This window comes from Panthera pardus, unplaced genomic scaffold (genome assembly GCF_024362965.1).
Source record: "Panthera pardus isolate Hobbes unplaced genomic scaffold, ASM2436296v1 HiC_scaffold_17, whole genome shotgun sequence".
In the NCBI taxonomy this organism is placed as follows: domain Eukaryota; kingdom Metazoa; phylum Chordata; class Mammalia; order Carnivora; family Felidae; genus Panthera; species Panthera pardus.
Window position 1 is genome coordinate 54240001 of NW_026526732.1, and position 16287 is coordinate 54256287.

The 16287-nt window shown below is 37.9% G+C and overlaps 1 protein-coding gene and 1 pseudogene across 1 annotated transcript in view; both read left to right on the forward strand.

The window, feature by feature from the left end:
* OSTM1 (osteoclastogenesis associated transmembrane protein 1) overlaps positions 1–7103 on the forward strand; it is a 41041-nt gene extending 33938 nt beyond the window's left edge. Inside the window, exon 6 of the mRNA XM_019443026.2 lies at positions 3454–7103. Coding sequence (XP_019298571.1) covers positions 3454–3509 — 56 coding nt within the window. The 3' untranslated portion in view covers positions 3510–7103. The remainder of the gene's footprint in view (positions 1–3453) is intronic.
* Positions 7104–8362: 1259 nt separating this feature from the next.
* Positions 8363–14843, forward strand: LOC109263499 (proteasome subunit beta type-3-like; annotated as a pseudogene).
* Positions 14844–16287: the final 1444 nt, after the last annotated feature.

Consider the following 16287-nt stretch of genomic DNA (forward strand, 5'->3'; position numbering starts at 1 on the left):
TTTACTTTCTTAATACTTTTCTTTATTATTTCCCTATTCCCATATTCTCTTCCCTACCTTTTTTCACTCCATCAGCAAGTATTGACAGCTGTACTTCCAAATATGTATCTTAAATTATCTTTTCTCTACCTCCACTGTTAATACCTTAGCCCAAGCCATCCCATCTCTTATCTGCCCTAATGCAGGAGTCCCTTACCTGGTATCCCTGCTTCCATTTTTTGGACCCACAACAATCCATTCTTCATATAGTGGGTAGAGTAATTTTTCAAACACAAATTTTACTATGCTTTTCTCCCACTTGAAACCTTCCTGTGTTCCTGTTGCATCTAGAATAAACTCAAAACATATTTCCAGGGTCTGCTTTCTAAGCTATGTGTGACCTGCCCCTCCCTCCCCATCTACCTTTCTAAACTCACTACACCCACTCCTTTCTTTGTTCATGATGCTGTATGTAGGCAGCCTGGCCTTTTTGCTCCCTTCAGACACCAAACTCATTCACACTGCCCCCTTCCCAAAGCTCTTACACTGGCCCTCTCTACCTTCCTTGACTGGCTCCTGTCATCCAGGTCTTAGGCCAAAGATACTTATTCAAAGATACATTTTATGACCCCCATCCTTAAGACATCCTTCTTTCAATTCTCCTATATCTATCATGTGTGATGACACTTTTTAACTTAACTTTTTCATTTATATTCTATCTTATTTGCTCTCCTGACTCAACTGGAGGCTCCATCAGAACAAGGATTTTGTCTTGTTCACCACTATATCAGTATCTAGAAAGTACCCGGCCTATATTAGGTGCTCAAATATATTTGTTGGATAAAAGAACGTGTATCTAATGTTAGCATTTCCTAGGGTGTGTTCCTTAAAATAACTAGTCCTGTGAAATTCCTTTTTATGATCTCCATAATGTACCTGAATATAAATTAAAGGTTCTGAGATTATATTCCCAAAACTTGACAGAACTTTTGCATATTACCTGTGATGTTTCATGTTTATGAATTGATTTATGAATTTAAGGAAATGCTAGTGTAAGCAAACAATTCTTGTGCTGTTATCTCATGGACATTTTTTTTTTTTTTTATGTCACAATTTTATATACCCCAATTTATTAAGTCCTGTGGTAGGAATTCGCGATTAAAAAAAAAAAAAAAAGGAACAAGGCACAATATGTGCCCTCAAAGAACACACTGACCATAATCCAATTATTACAACCGATGTAGTTAAAGGTATACAGTGTGGTTGGCCCACAGAGAGTAAGACCAACTCTGCATTAGGGCTGTTGGAATTCATCCCTAGATCTCTGGGGTAGAATTTCTCTCCTCTCCTCTCCCCTCCCCGCCCCTTCCCTCCCCTCTCCTTTTATATCCCCTGGAGTAGAATTTTGAAGGATATAGGGATTTATTAGAGAATAAGGAAGCAAGGAGGTTGTAGATACATGTACTCATTGGCATTGCACCTGGTTAGTTTAATAAACTTGGTAATTAGTGAGAAACTATTATTTCTAGTAATTTTAAACAACATAGGAAGAAACCCTCTTGATTTAGTTTGTCTCCCAAACCCACAGAAGCTTAAGAGTAGACTTCTAGCTTAGGCAGTTTTTTAGGTTAAGTTGCCCTTTAGTTTAGCCTGAAGCAATACACTGGTTCAGAAAGTCATGTTGTCATCTTAGAGTGGTGGTTAGCAGAGACCCTGATAGAAACCAGAACACTGGTTTTCATCCTTGAACACATATCAGAATTGTCTGCAGAGCTTTAAAACAAAACATAAAAACAGATGCCTGGGTCCCATTGCAGACCTTCTGACCACAACCTCTACTCTCATGTTAAAAGCCTCTGAAGTAGAGAGATTCCTAGTTATCCAATGTAAGATACTTTTACTATGGCACAATTGTTTTTCATTTATGGAACATGAGAAACATTCACATTTAACTATAAGCACAAACATTACCAAGCAAAATAGCCATGATTTCCTTTATTGACCCTAATGATTCAGTCCCATTAGCATCATAATCAAAATTGATTGCACATATTTTATTAGCAGCCATATGTATTTGTGTGTCTGTGCACATGTAATATAACTCAATGTAACTTTTTTTTGTAAGCCATTTAAGTTTTTTTCAACTTTTTTTTGACAATTTTTTGACATTATAGAATTATTTTAAGAGAAATCTAGATTTGGGTTTCTAACTTAGACTTTTTTAAAAATATTTATTTATTTATTTAATATGAAATTAATTGTCAAATTGGTTTCCGTACAACACCCAGTGCTCATCCCAACAGGTGGCCCCCATCACCCCCCCTCCCCTCCTTCCCACCCCCCCCATCAACCCTCAGTTTGTTCTCAGTTTTTAAGAGTCTTGGGGCGCCTGGGTGGCTCAGTTGGTTGAGCATCCGACTTTGGCTCAGGTCATGATCTCACAGTCTGTGAGTTCGAGTCCCACATCGGACTCTGTGCTGATGGCTCAGAGCCTGGAGCCTGCTTCGGATTCTGTGTCTCCCTCTCTCTCTGCCCCTTCCCTGCTCATGCTCTGTCTCTCTTTGTCTAAAAAATAAATAAAAACATTAAGAAAAAAAAAATTTAAAAAAAAGAGTCTCTTATGTTTTGGCTCCCTCCCTCTCTAACCTTTTTTTTTTCCTTCCCCTCCCCCATGGTCTTCTGTTAAGTTTCTCAGGATCCACATATTTATTTATTTTTGATAGAGAGCAAGTGAGGTGCAGAGAGAGAGAATCCCAAGCAGAATCCCTCTGTCAGTGCAGAGCCTGATGCAGGGCTTGAACTCACGAACCATGAGATCATGACCTGAGCTGTTGGGGCGCCTGTGTGGCTCAGTTGGTTAAGCATCTGACTTTGGCTCAGGTTATGATCTCACGGTTTGTGAGTTTGAGCTCCATGTCGGACTCTGTGCTGACAGCTCAGAGCCTGGAGTCTGCTTTGGAATCTGACTCCCCGTCTCTCTGTACCCCTCCTGTGTTCATGCTCTCTCTCTCTCAATAAATAAATGTTAAAAAAAAAAAAAAAAAAAAAAAAAGACCATGAGCTGAGCTGAAATGAAGAGTTGGATGCCTAACCAACTGAGCCATCCAGGCACCCTACTAACTTAGACTTTTAAATATACAATTTTATTATTGTACCTTGTAACACTTACAATTTTTAAGTAGAATACTCTAACCTATATTACATATTTGAGATTGTGATGTTCAAGATGATATAAATTATGTCTGTTTTATTTGGTGCTGCTTCTAACAAAGTCATGTGTGGCTTCAAGCAAAGTTACGTTTTTTGAGGTTGGTAGAAAAAAATAGACTTGGGTTTTAATTCTTAGAAGATTGAGTCTATTCTGATTCAAACATAGAATTATTAGATGAATACTATAGTTTACATAAAAATAATGAATAATTACATTTAGAGAATTACATTTGAGTTAAAATATAATACTTTTGATTTATCTAGCCAAACGTCTCAAGTCCAGTACCAGCTTTGCAAACATTCAAGAAAATTCAAACTGAAATCTACAAAACGGAGAATTAACGTCCTGTTCCATGGGTGAATGGTAGGAGATGCAGCTTGGTCCAAAAGAAGATAAACTGATTTGACAAGTCAAGTTCCTAAGAAATGCAAGGACTTCAGATTTATTTTTAAATAAGGATTTTCAATTTTTCTTTCCTTTTTTGTTCCTTTTTCAAGGGTTTGGGTATTTTTAATTTCCAGGCCAAGTAATGTTGTCTATTTTAAAGAGTATTTGTTACAATAACAAAAGATGCAAGGACAATCTTTGTTTTGTTTTGTAGGCATATTATTACTACTTGAGACTTCTGGTATCTCCTTATTAATATAGTATTTTAGTAGCAAAGTTTTTGAAAACTAACATTTAAAAATTAATTAATTATAGCAAAGACTTTGAAAAAGAAATATACTTGCCAAAAAGTAGCAGGTCCAAAGATTAATTTAAATTACCATTGCAGTATTATTGTTTTATATATATATTTAATATGTCATACATTACAAATAATATGTAATTCAATCTCTAGTTTACTTTAAGTGATTTTTGAAACCACTAGTTAGAAACCTCCCTAACAATTTTTAGAAGCAGGAAGGCACATTACATTTATCTTTGTAAAAAGATTTACGGTAACTGGTTTCTTACTTAACTTTTATAAATAGTGTTGTATTTTACACCTTATTTTTGCCTTTATTTCTTAAATAATTTGAAATCACTGGACTGCTGTATTATATTCAGGGCAAGATGGATTCTTTTTCTACCAGGGATTTGCATTGTGAATTACATTAAGTTATTTGGCAATTTATAATTTATTACTACTTTAAATCAAATGTAGCATTCTCACAATATGTATTTAAGTTGTTATTTTTTTTTTTTTTAATGGAGATTCTCTTGGGATATATGGAGATTTTTGGAGGGGAGAGAGAGGAGGGGTAAAAAAACCTTAAGGTTCAGAAAATAGGGACGTGGGGGGTGCTCACGAGAAGACTGTCGAATGGTTCATGTTGAGGGCATGAGTTAAGATGAGTCTGATACAGAAAGCAGTTAGGTTAAGATGCCTGTTTTTTTTCTAAATTATTTAAATCAGTTAAATGTGATATGATAGAAATGAAGTCAGATATTTCACTATCAGAATGCAAATTCTATTTTGGGATGTTTGTATCAACCTTTCTAGAAAAAAGCTTCATTTCAGAATTGTTCACAGTTTTTTTCCCTCAGGTTTTTAGTGTTAGGTATTTCATTTGTTAATTCCTTCTTGCTTTCTTGGTGGAAATAGGCTTTGTTCTAAATGTTGAGAATGTGAAGCCTGCTCTGTATAGAAACAAGAATTAGGTTAAATAGTACAAGAATTTTAATCCCTTCATATATAGTAAAATGCTCTATAAAGAGGCAAGAAAGTGTTTTTAATTTTTTTTAATGTTTACTATGTATGTAGAGTTGAAAAAGAAGGCTTATCTTTGGATATGTAACATATCCAAAAGCCGTTACAGTTTTTCTAGTGGGCTGTGATCCATTTAAAATGTGCTGGGGTTTATTCTGTCATTGTCATTGTTCATGCTGCTGATACTAATAACACTGTCTTGATTTGAAGCATATAGTTGAGGGCCATTGAAAGCAATCTTTCATTAATGCAGATAAAACCAGTTTACATATGCAAAGTTACAAAATGGCATATTTGAATCTGTAAGTAGTGACTCTTTGATCACCTTTCAATGTTATGTATTTCTAAAAACCATTGCTTTTGGGTATGGTTGCAAGTAAGCACTTTAGAAAAGAAAAGATAGCCTTTGCTATTTTTCTGGTTGAGTCATTGCTCTTTCAACATAGCATCAGCAATAGATTTCAAAAATAAGCATTAAGCATTACACTGAAGTGTGTAAATACTTCATTTTTTAGTCATACAGATAAATTCTTTGCATAGTTTTAAATTCTGAGACACATAAGCATATGTGTGTGCATCTTTAGCTTTTTGACACTTTGAAATAAAGGAAGTAACTTAAAAAAACTGCAGTGCACCATATTTGATTTTTTTAAGATATATTTTTAAAACTTCAGATGTAATTGAACGTCACACATCAGTTTTTCAGGCATTGAGTTTAAATGCCTACTTTAAAAGTACCATCTAATCATTTTGTTGTTAATAAAAATGTACTTTTGGATTGTTTATTTTTTTGTTTGGATTTGAGATGTAGAACTAGCATCAGCTAGCTATCTTAAAATGTGACTCTAAATCAATACCACCAGAGTGTAGATGGTAAAGGTTACTTCTAATGGGACAGCATTTTCTAATGTTTCATGGATGAGCTGTACTTCTACTGCAGTGTACTCCTTATAAACCGAAATGTTTTTCCAGAACGTTATTATTGGGGTTGCATTCCTGATGAAAGACTTGACATCTATAAATAATAGACATCAGCAGCAATGAATTAAAAAAGCAAAATTTACACCAGTAACCTATGTACCTGTTGAAGATAGGAAAAAAATTATGTTCCAAGCACATTGTTTTCTGAGCTACAAGAAACCTTAGTGGTCATCTGGTCACAGACTCCGAGAGCCAGATGGATCCCTAAAGACAGCTGGATCTAACCCATCCACTGCATGAATTCCCTCTAAAAAGTGTATCACTTATTTCCTATCTTCTCAATTGAGGAAGCAGAACATCATGGAGCTCCTTATTTATGACTGAGCCATTGTTTGATAGTCAAATCTAAAATTGAGACTTGAAATACCTAATCAAATGTTTTTCTACTCTGCTCATCCAAAATTCCAAAAAATGATCACATTGATTATAAAAAGAGCTTCGGCCTATACTGAATTATACATGTAACACATAAAAATTACAACTCTACCAGGGTTGCTTGTTCTAAACTATTACATCGGGTATAATAAATATTAGTCATACATGTAACATACTTAATGACCAGTAGTTTTCTTTGTCTCCTTGGAACTAAAGAGGGCTTTTAGAAGATAATATGACTAATTCATGCTTCTTAAAGTAGGGAGGTTTTCCATAATAATTTTTAAAATCTTTTTCCTGTGATAAACAGATGTATTTTTTAAAACATCCATCCCAGTACCTAAATGCAATCAAAATATTTCAAACCTTTAAAAGGAATGAATGATAAGCCCATCTTTAGCTAGATATTGTAGTAAATCCTCCATTGTCATACCTAAGTACCAGAATTGTATCCAAAAGTTTTGCTCAATAGCATTAGAAGTGAAAAACAATTCAACAGCTGTAATTTCTGGAGTAATTGTAGACAACTAGAGTGTAGATAGGAGGATTGGAAGTTGTTAGCTTATCCTGTTTTGACTTCTGAAGCAGAAGAGTAAGCAGAAGGAAGTAGGTTTCTGGTCACCAGAATGTGTATCTTCAGAGGCAGAGGCCCACAAGAGAAAGCTTGACAGTCATCCCTGTTTCCAGAGGGGAAGTTATGTCTTCCCTTTCTCCCTCCTATTAGTACTTCATTTTCTATGTTCATTTGAAGTGCTATTGCCAGTAATGTAATAGGAGCTGAGATATAAAGGGCTTGACCGTGGCTTTGTAAAATCCAAATCCTCAAAATAAATAAACAAACAAATAAAATCCAAATCCTCTTTATATCTTGGCTGTTCTTCACTAAACAAGGCAGTGTTTTTTTGTTGTTTTGTTTTGTTTTTACAACCTAGGGACTGCATTTCCCACCTCACCCCCCAACACATACACATGCTCTTTCTCTTGCTTTTCTCCTTATGGGTTTGGAGAATTATGGTGTGGGCAAACAGCTAGCACAGGATGTAAAGAGTGTGAGTGAGCAAGTAGAATCTCCACATTTACTCTTTCCCCTCACACCTCTCCCCTGTGATTCCCAAATATTTATATAGGAGGGACCTAGGAATGGAAATCTCTAGGAGTAGTATTAGATTGTATATTTACTGGGGGAGGCTTTTGGAAAATGATGGACATTGTGAAAGGGCTAAAACTGCTTGAAATTACACTACTTGCCACACTTTGCCCGCCATCCACTCAGGACTTAATCCTGCTCCAACCCAGCATCTCAGGAGAAACATGAAATTGTTGTTTAGCTGCTTTGGCTCCTCCTGCTAGGTTTATGTCCTCTTTTCTTTGTTCGCTTTTCCCCGTCTCCTGATACCACAATAGATGGAATCATAGGAACTATCCTTTGTAGTTTAGCTATTATCACCAAATCTGCACCACTCATTCTGTGTCTTTGAAACACCAGGGATAGGTGCTTACTTACATGGGTACTGAAATTTTGCTTGTAACCAACCCCACCATGCTGGAAGTGAGTTAGAGAATGCAGTCACTGACCTGGTCAGGCTCTGGAAAACCCTTTTGGGGGTTGAGATCCTAGCTTATTGATAGTCTGCTTTCATGAGGTATATCCATGTCACTTTGGGCTCTCAAGTCCACCCAGCTCCTTGGATTTAAGCCCTGTCATTTACTCTTGTTCCCATAGTGCCACCATTTTTCTTTGTCCCCATTAGCTTCACAAACACCAAAAATTCAAATGACCTGATGGGATTGTGGTAAAGTCTAAGTTTTTCAGTACTTTAAAGAAATCATTCCTTTGCCTTCAGGACTGCAAAGTTTCTGAAGAGAGTCCTGCTATAGTTCTTGTATTTGTTCTTCTGTATGTAATGTTTTTGTTGTTTTCTGGCTACCTTCAAGATTTCTTCTTAATTTTTGATTTCCAGCAGGTTTACTGTGATGTGTCTAGGTGTATTTTTCTTTGTATTCTCCTAGATCCACTAGATCCTTTAGTGTTTTAATCATGGTTATTTTTATATTATTTTATGTTTTATTTTTTAAGTAGGCTCCATGCCCAGTGTGGAGCCCAACATGGGGCTTGAACTCATGACCCTGAGGTTAAGACCTAAGCTGAGATCAAGAGTTGGCTGCTTAACTGACTGAGCTACTCAGGTGCCCCTAATCACAGTTATTTTAAAGTTCTTGTTGGATAGTATCAATATCTGAACTATCTCTGGATCTAGTTCTTTGATTACTTCATCTCTTGACAATACACCATTGTCATTTTCTTCTTGATTTTTAATTCATCTTACAATTTTTGCCTAAATGCCAGACATTGCATGAAAAAGAACAGTAGAAACTGAAATAACTAGTATTCATACCTGCAACTGAGCAAACATTTCTATCAGACTATTAGTATGAGGAGTGAGGGTTGAAGACCTCCCATCAGTAGTTGATCTGGATTTGAGTTTTATTGTTAATATCATTACCTTCAGTATATCACAGGTCAAATTCCTCCAGTGATGGAATTTGTGCAGCTACTTTGTGTTTGGTGTGTGTCCTAGAATGCCAAGAGAGTTCTTCTCAGTGTTCCTACTTCAACTTTCAGCAGACTGTGTATAACTGTGCTAAGTGGGATCTCTCTCCATGGTCTTGTCTCTTCCTCAGCTATAGGGGTCTCTTGCTTGTTTCTTTGTGCAAGGCTTATGGTAGGGGCAGGCACTGTTTCTCCCCCCTCTAACCTCAGTTTCATGCAGGTCCTGGGCTCTTGAGCTTTAGGGTGGGCCTCCTTCTCCCCCATGGCAATCGGACACTGCATTGTAATGGGGGAGGTCTTAAATGGGAGTGAGTTTTCTGTCCCTTTCTCACTGACAGTAGACCTTGCTTTGTATCAGTGAAGGATCCTGGTGACTGGTAGGTTTCTTGCCTTCCTCCAGCATCTGATGGCTTTTGCTTCAACTCCTCTTCTGCCACAGCCAACCTTATCTTGGGACCAGGGGGCAAGAAGATTTAGTACTACTCCTTTAGTGGCAGATGGCTTTTTCTTTGTGTGGAAGATGGACATGGGCCCCATGCCTGTCTCACATTGGTAGCTGGCCGTCATCTGCATGCCTGTCTCACCAAAGGGAGGCTCTTTCAGTTCTCCTGATCTGCACCCAGTCTTTCCTGTGAATACCCAGGGAGGCCTATGGAAAAGTGCTGGCAAATGGGGCACACACTTTGTACCATGGCTCCCAGGGGTTCTAAGTTGTCATTCTAGCCCATACTTGGTCTTTAAACTTCTGTTAACATTTCGGGTTTTTTACCTTTACTTTTTTGGCTGCTACTCTTCCTCCTGTACTCTTCCCAAAGCAAAATAGTTGGTAGGAGTAGTGTTTACTGGCTTTCTATATCCTAAGTCGGACTAGAACTCGCTGATTGTTTCTTTATTGTCAACTGTTTTTACTTGATGGCAAACTGCTCAACAATTTGTTTAATACATTCAAAGAGGTAAAACAGGCAGTGAGGGCCTTAACCAGTTGACTGGAATTGTGGCTATTGGAGGTCCCAGTATACTGCAATTATGTCTATTATGTCCTATAATGGAGGGGCCGTCATGGCCTTGAAAGGGAAGAACTGTGTGGCTATCGCTGCTGACAGGCACTTTGGGATCCAGGCCCAGATGGTGATCACGGACTTTCGGAAGTTCTTTCCCATGGGCAATCAGCTGTATATAGGACTGACTGGGCTTATCACTGATGTCCAGACTATTTCCCAGCAACTCAAGTTCTGGTTGAACCTGTATGAGCTGAAGGATGGTTGGAAGATCAAGGCTTATACCCTCATGAGCATCATGGCCAACCTCTTGTACAGAGATGGTTTGGCCCCTACTACACAGAGCCAGAAATCCCTGGGTTGAACCTGAAGACCTTTAAGCTCTTCATTTGCTCTCTAGACCTCATCAGCAACCCCATGGTAACTGACGACTTTGTGGTCAGTGACATCTACTCCAAACAAGAATGGGATGTATGAGTCCTTCTGGGAGCCTAACATGGATCCAGAACACTGTTTGAAACCATCCTACAAGCCATGCTGAATGCTGTGGATCAAGATGCAATGCCAGGCATGGGCGCCATTGTCCACATCATTGAGAAGGACAAAATTATCACCAGGACACTGAAGGCTCAAATGGACTAATCTTCTGTTCCCAGAGCCTACTTTTTTTTTTTTTTTTTAAGTAAAATAGTTTTTCTTTCAAAAACAAAACAAAAGGTAAAGAGGTAAAACAAAAAGTAAGATTGGCAGTTAGGGAAGCCATTAAAAGGAACCAAATCCCCAAAAATATGGTAGCTGAAATTAACTCAATGGAAAGGTTTTATAGCAAATAAGACATAGTTAAAGAGTTAACTCAAAATATGTTAGAAGAGTATCTTCAGAAGGAAACAGGGAAAGAAAAAAGTTTGGGAATACAGATTGGGGAGGGGGTAGGTAAGAGACAGAGGGGTTGCATTAAAAAGATTTAATATAAATATAGTTAGAGTCCCTGAAGCAAAGGAGAAAGAAAATGAGATGAAAGCAATTTTTTGAAAACATAATAGCTGAGAATTTTCCAAACTAGTGAAAAACATTGCCACAAATGAAGATGCCCAAGAAGAATTTAAGACAAACCAAAACAACCTAGTCACATTCATAGTTGATAAAAACCAAAGAGAAAATCTTATAAACCAGCTGGAGAAAAGATATTACCTTTAAAAGAGCAATAACTAAACTTATTGCTTATTTCTCAAGAGAAAATGAAAGCCAGAAGACAAATGGAATATTTTCAAAGTGCTAAAAGAAAGTGATTGACAATCTAGAGTTCTATGCCCAATCAAAAATGTTTTTCAAAATTAAGAAGGAGATAAAGGCATCTATGGACATAAAGACAGAAAATTCTCACAAGTAGGCCTACATATTTTTTTTTCTTTTTTTCTTTTTGTTTTGTTTTGTTTTGACAAGCAGGCCTACATATTAAAGGATATACTAAAGGCAGTTCTTCAGGGAGAAGTAAAATGACCCTAGATGGAAACTCAGGTATAAGAAGAAAAGATTGATGAAAAGGGTAAAATATATAGATAAATTTAAATAATAATGACTGGACACAACAATAATATTCTGTGGGATGTCTCTTTTTCTCTCTCTAATATATAGATAGATATTCATATATCTATGTATATGAAAGAATAAATAGATAAAAACAACAATGGCATAAACATCAAGAGGAGATTATTTTTGGAGTTAAAATGTTTTAAGGTCATTGCATTACCTGGAAAGCTTATTTCTTTAGGCTGTTTCTGGAAGTAGAATTGATTTTCAAATAGGTACTAGTAATGAACTTTGTTGTTTTTAAGTTGGACTGAAGATACATTCTGACTCAGATCCAATTCCCCTCCTTTCACTACATCTTTTAGGATTTTCTTCTGCTCTTTCTTCATATTTTTTAAGGAAGCACTTTGCCATAACAGAAAAAAAGAGGGCTTTAGAATCAATCAGACCTGGGCTTAAACTCCTGTTTTTCCCCTTATTTGGGCAAGCAATTTACTTCTCTGAGCCTTCACTTTGGGAGGGCTGTGAAAATGGGAAGTAATAATACTGTTCTCACAAGATTATTGTGCAACTTAAATGAGATTAAGTATACAAAGAGCCTACAGTGCAATGCCCAATATGTAGTGCTTCATATTGCTCAGTAAGTACTAGTTTTTTTCCCTTTATGGACTGCATTGTGCAACTGGCATTGGATTATACACCCTCTCGCATTGTTTCCTGGGTTCCTTATATTTGTGATTATTATCCCTCCTCTCTTGGCTAGATTGTAATCTTCTCCAGTTCAGGGACTATATATCTCCCTTTTGTATCCTTTGCTCAGTGAATGGCGTTTGGAGTAAGAGCAGTACTTGCTTGAGGAAAGCATGTGTGAATGAGATAAGATACATCCCTGCACTATACATTATGTTGGAAGGCGTCTTTGTAGCAGTTCCACTCAGAAGGATATTTGAGACCTTGAAGAAAAGTCCTTCAGCTGCCCATGAGAAGCATAAATGGTGAAAACATACTTAATGGAAAAGAGAGAAATGCCATCTTACCATTCAGGAACACTCCAGTTTAAGCACTGAAGATTCCAGGCTGGAATTAGTGCTGAGTACCATGGATTGCTGCCCTTAAAACTAGTATCTTAAGTTGTATATAATAGCTTTTCTGGGCAAGAGTCCCATCTACTTAATCTCTGCTAGATGAGTATACATTAGTTCTGACTGATGAAAAATACCAAGTTAAATCAGACAGTTAAAAAAATCAACATGATGCCCATAACTGGTTTATCTTTCCTTTCAGTAATCCCACATATTACCTACTTATTTGCTGTAATGAACATGCCATTCAGCTAAAATAAGATTAACTGCTTAAACTGAGGCATTACAGGCAGAGAACTTTAATGCCGCTTTGTGTTTCATTATGAAGTTCAGTGGTTAAATGATACGGTGTTGTCGTTTCTTCCTTTGTAATCAAGAGGGTTTCACGTAGGATTAGTGCACCCCAGCCAATTCTCCTGATGGAACATTTGAAGCAGCAAGTTTATATGTCTAGGTTACAGCCTGGCAGCAATAATAACCTTCAGAATCAAACCTGTTGGCTTCATCACCGCTCAAATTGCACTGCTCCTTGTGAGGCTCCCCTCTGCTCTAATGGTGATGGAAATCTCACTTGCCATGCAGATTATGAAAGGCAAATTGGAAGGGGGGTTAGCCATGCAGCTGGAAAATAGCACTGTGATGACCCAGGTGGGATCAGAGTTCAGAATGTTAACCCAAGTTTGTCCCAAGTGAATGAACATTTGCCTGTTCTCTGCATCAAGGTCAAATCCCACTTCAGTGGAGCTTTTCTGGACTGTTCCAGCCCCACTCATCTCTCTTTTCTTTGAACTTTAATTGCAATTCTAGTTCTCCCTAAACAAGGCTATTTATTCATTTATGTGATTCATATCATTGTTCTATATGGGCTAACACCCTCTTCAGTTAGGAGTCCAGCACTAACATCTACATGGTCCTGGGTCCATAAGAGCATGTTGTTTAACAATTGCTCATTGACTGAAGGAAACACCCTCTGTGTGATGTGACCTATTATGACTCAGCCTGGATAGTCCACAGTGCGGACTATCAGCCTCAGCTGAGCCTGAAATTAGCCCCTATCCTTATCATGCCTTCTCTTCTATGGAGTATATTCCATTTTTGTGGTTCATCAGAAAGTCAGACAAAGAGAGTAAACATGGTGACCAATAGATTTGTACATCCATTCTTTTTTTTTTCTTTCAGTAAATATATATTAAATGCCGACTGTGTACCAAGTCTTTTCAGAACTCTAAGAACTGAGAAACTTCTTGCTGACCATTTTGGTGGAGAATGGAGAAAACAGTTTGAAAGAGCTCGAAGGAAATTCCTTTCTTCTCACACAGTATCCTTCAGCCCCAACTTTTGGGCAGGAGCACCTTCTATAATTCTTCCTTTCCCTGTTTGTTTATTCACCTCTTCTTCCCATTCTCACTTCTCCACCTCCTCAAATCACTGTGATAGATGGGACTGCTCCTCCCCTGCCTCCCTGGTTGTGATAATAGCAGGCTATTGAATTTTCCTGTGTGAAACTGGTTTGCTCAGGTCTCTGCCAAGCAGGCTGCACTTGCTAGGTTGGATGGATTCCAGTATGCTCCTCTGGATAGGATTTAGTGTGGGTCAGGATTCCTTAGTGGGTAGGAAGAGGGTGGGGAGAGAAGAGGGAGATTAGGTTGGTTCTCTCTCTGCCTAAGGAATTAGATAAATTATTTAATGAATTATAAACAGGGAGCCCTGCCTTGGATCTACTTCTATCGCCAGCCCAATAATTGTTGACCATGTTTTTGACCCTCCAGGGTAAAGTCAGAGCCTCAGTTGCCCATGGGATGATCTGAGGCTGGTGTGGGTGTTTCAGAGCAGCTGACATCCAAGCTGTACCTCTTCAGAAAACTTAGGTCACTCTCTTGACAGCTGCAAATCCAATAGTGATGCACCCTATTCCCCTGCTTCCTTCATTTTTCTGGCAGAAACAGGATATGCTAGAATGATAGATTGTTAGAACCAAGAGGGACCTTATCATCCTTTATTCCAGGTTTCCTTATTTCTCAGGTGTAGAAATTACAACTCGTCAAAGTGGTTTACCCAAGTTGGTGGAACAGTAGTGACAAAGCCAGGGCTATGACCCAGGTCCTGACTCCCAGACTAGAACTGCTATGCCATGCCATCTCTCAACATTCCCTTCCCGTCATTTTATTCCCATACCTCCTTTTCTTGCCTCTCAATCAATTCCTTCTCTCTTGACTGACACATCTGTTTTCTTCCTCTTATAATTTCAAAAGCAAAAACTACCAGTGTTAGAAGGAAAATGACAAAAATGAGCAAAATTGGCTTCTTCAACATTCTCCTAACACCTTTGATTTGTCTATAGTTTGCTAATGAATATTTCTTAGTTACCAATGTGCTTAAGCATTCATTTCATTGAATTTACTGTGGACTCTTAGATGTTTATTAAGTCTATTTCTAATAGCAAGAGCATATTATTCAACTTCTTTTCTCTTTCTTTTCTTTCTTCCTTTCTTTCTTTCTTTCTTTCTTTCTTTCTTTCTTTCTTTCTTTCTTTCTTTCTTTCTTTCCAGTTCAGATGTGTTTTGATCACAAATGGCAGAAACCCAACTCAAACTAGCTTATGCTTAAGAGGAGATTTATTGGATTCCATAGCTGGAAAGTCCAGGCAGTGATCTAACTTCTAGTTTGACTGGACTCAGGAACTCAACTGGTTGCCCCATGTACCCTTTGCCCACTTATCTATGTTGCCTTCATTCTTTCCTACTGCAGACAGGTGTTCTCCAAATAGTGAAAAAAAGAAAGGAAAGAAAGAAAGAAAGAGAAAGAAAGAAAGAGAGAAAGGCTGCTGGTACTCCTCACTCACAAACTTCCAATAAGCAACACCTCTTCTCCACTCCTGCCTCCTCCCCAACAGCTCCAAATTAAAAAGTCTCAGAAAAGGGCTCTAATTAGCCCAGACTGGCACGTATTGTCCATCCCTGGACCAATCACTGTGCCTAAGAGAATGGAGTACTATGATTGGCTGGGCGTAAGATTCTATGCTTGGCTGCTCCTACCACTAACACACACACTCACATCTCTGTTCATCTGTTAAACAGCAGGGTCCTGCCATTTGGCAGTCTTGCCATAATCATATAGAATGGCAGAGGAACAATTATCTACAAAAAGAGACTCTTAAAAACACAAAATTGACAGATTCCTTCTTTAAACTTCTTCTCAGTGTGTCCCCTGAAAACAGTCTATTTCTGAGTCCTTTGGAGTAGATCTCTATCTGTAACCAGCTTCCCATTCCCATTGTATACCTCACTTGTCATTAGCACTGCAGTATCTGTTCACTGGTGTCAACTCCATTCTCTCTCTTGCCTGACCACTTAATACTTTACCAGGTTAATATTCTTAGAGCATAATTCTGATCTTATTTGCACATGTACTCAAAAATCTTTATGACACCCAAGTACTATGAATTATGGAGATGGCCACTGGGCAACAGAATGAATTTGCCAGGCATGTGCCATGGGGACCAGCTGAATCCATGTCTGAATGGTTAAAGATAAACATCAGACTGCTTTGCTAGGCTGTCTCTTATCTTTCAGATATAAAATGTATTCTGTGTTTGCAGTTACTGTCAATGTTATATTTATATAGATTTGTGCTCTGATTGTGTATGGGCAATGGTCTAAAAGAAGGTCTACTGATTGCTCATGTTTGGAAACTGATCTGAGCAGAGTTTGAGGTGGGGCAGAGTAAGATGCATGACAGTTTTCCAGTTTCCTTTTGATTTCACACCATACCATTTCTGAGATGATGAAAAACACTTTAAAGTGCCCTTTTCTGGGGCACCTGGGTGGCTCAGTCAGTTAAGCATCTGACTCTTGATTTCAGCTCAGGTCATGATCTCATGGTTCATG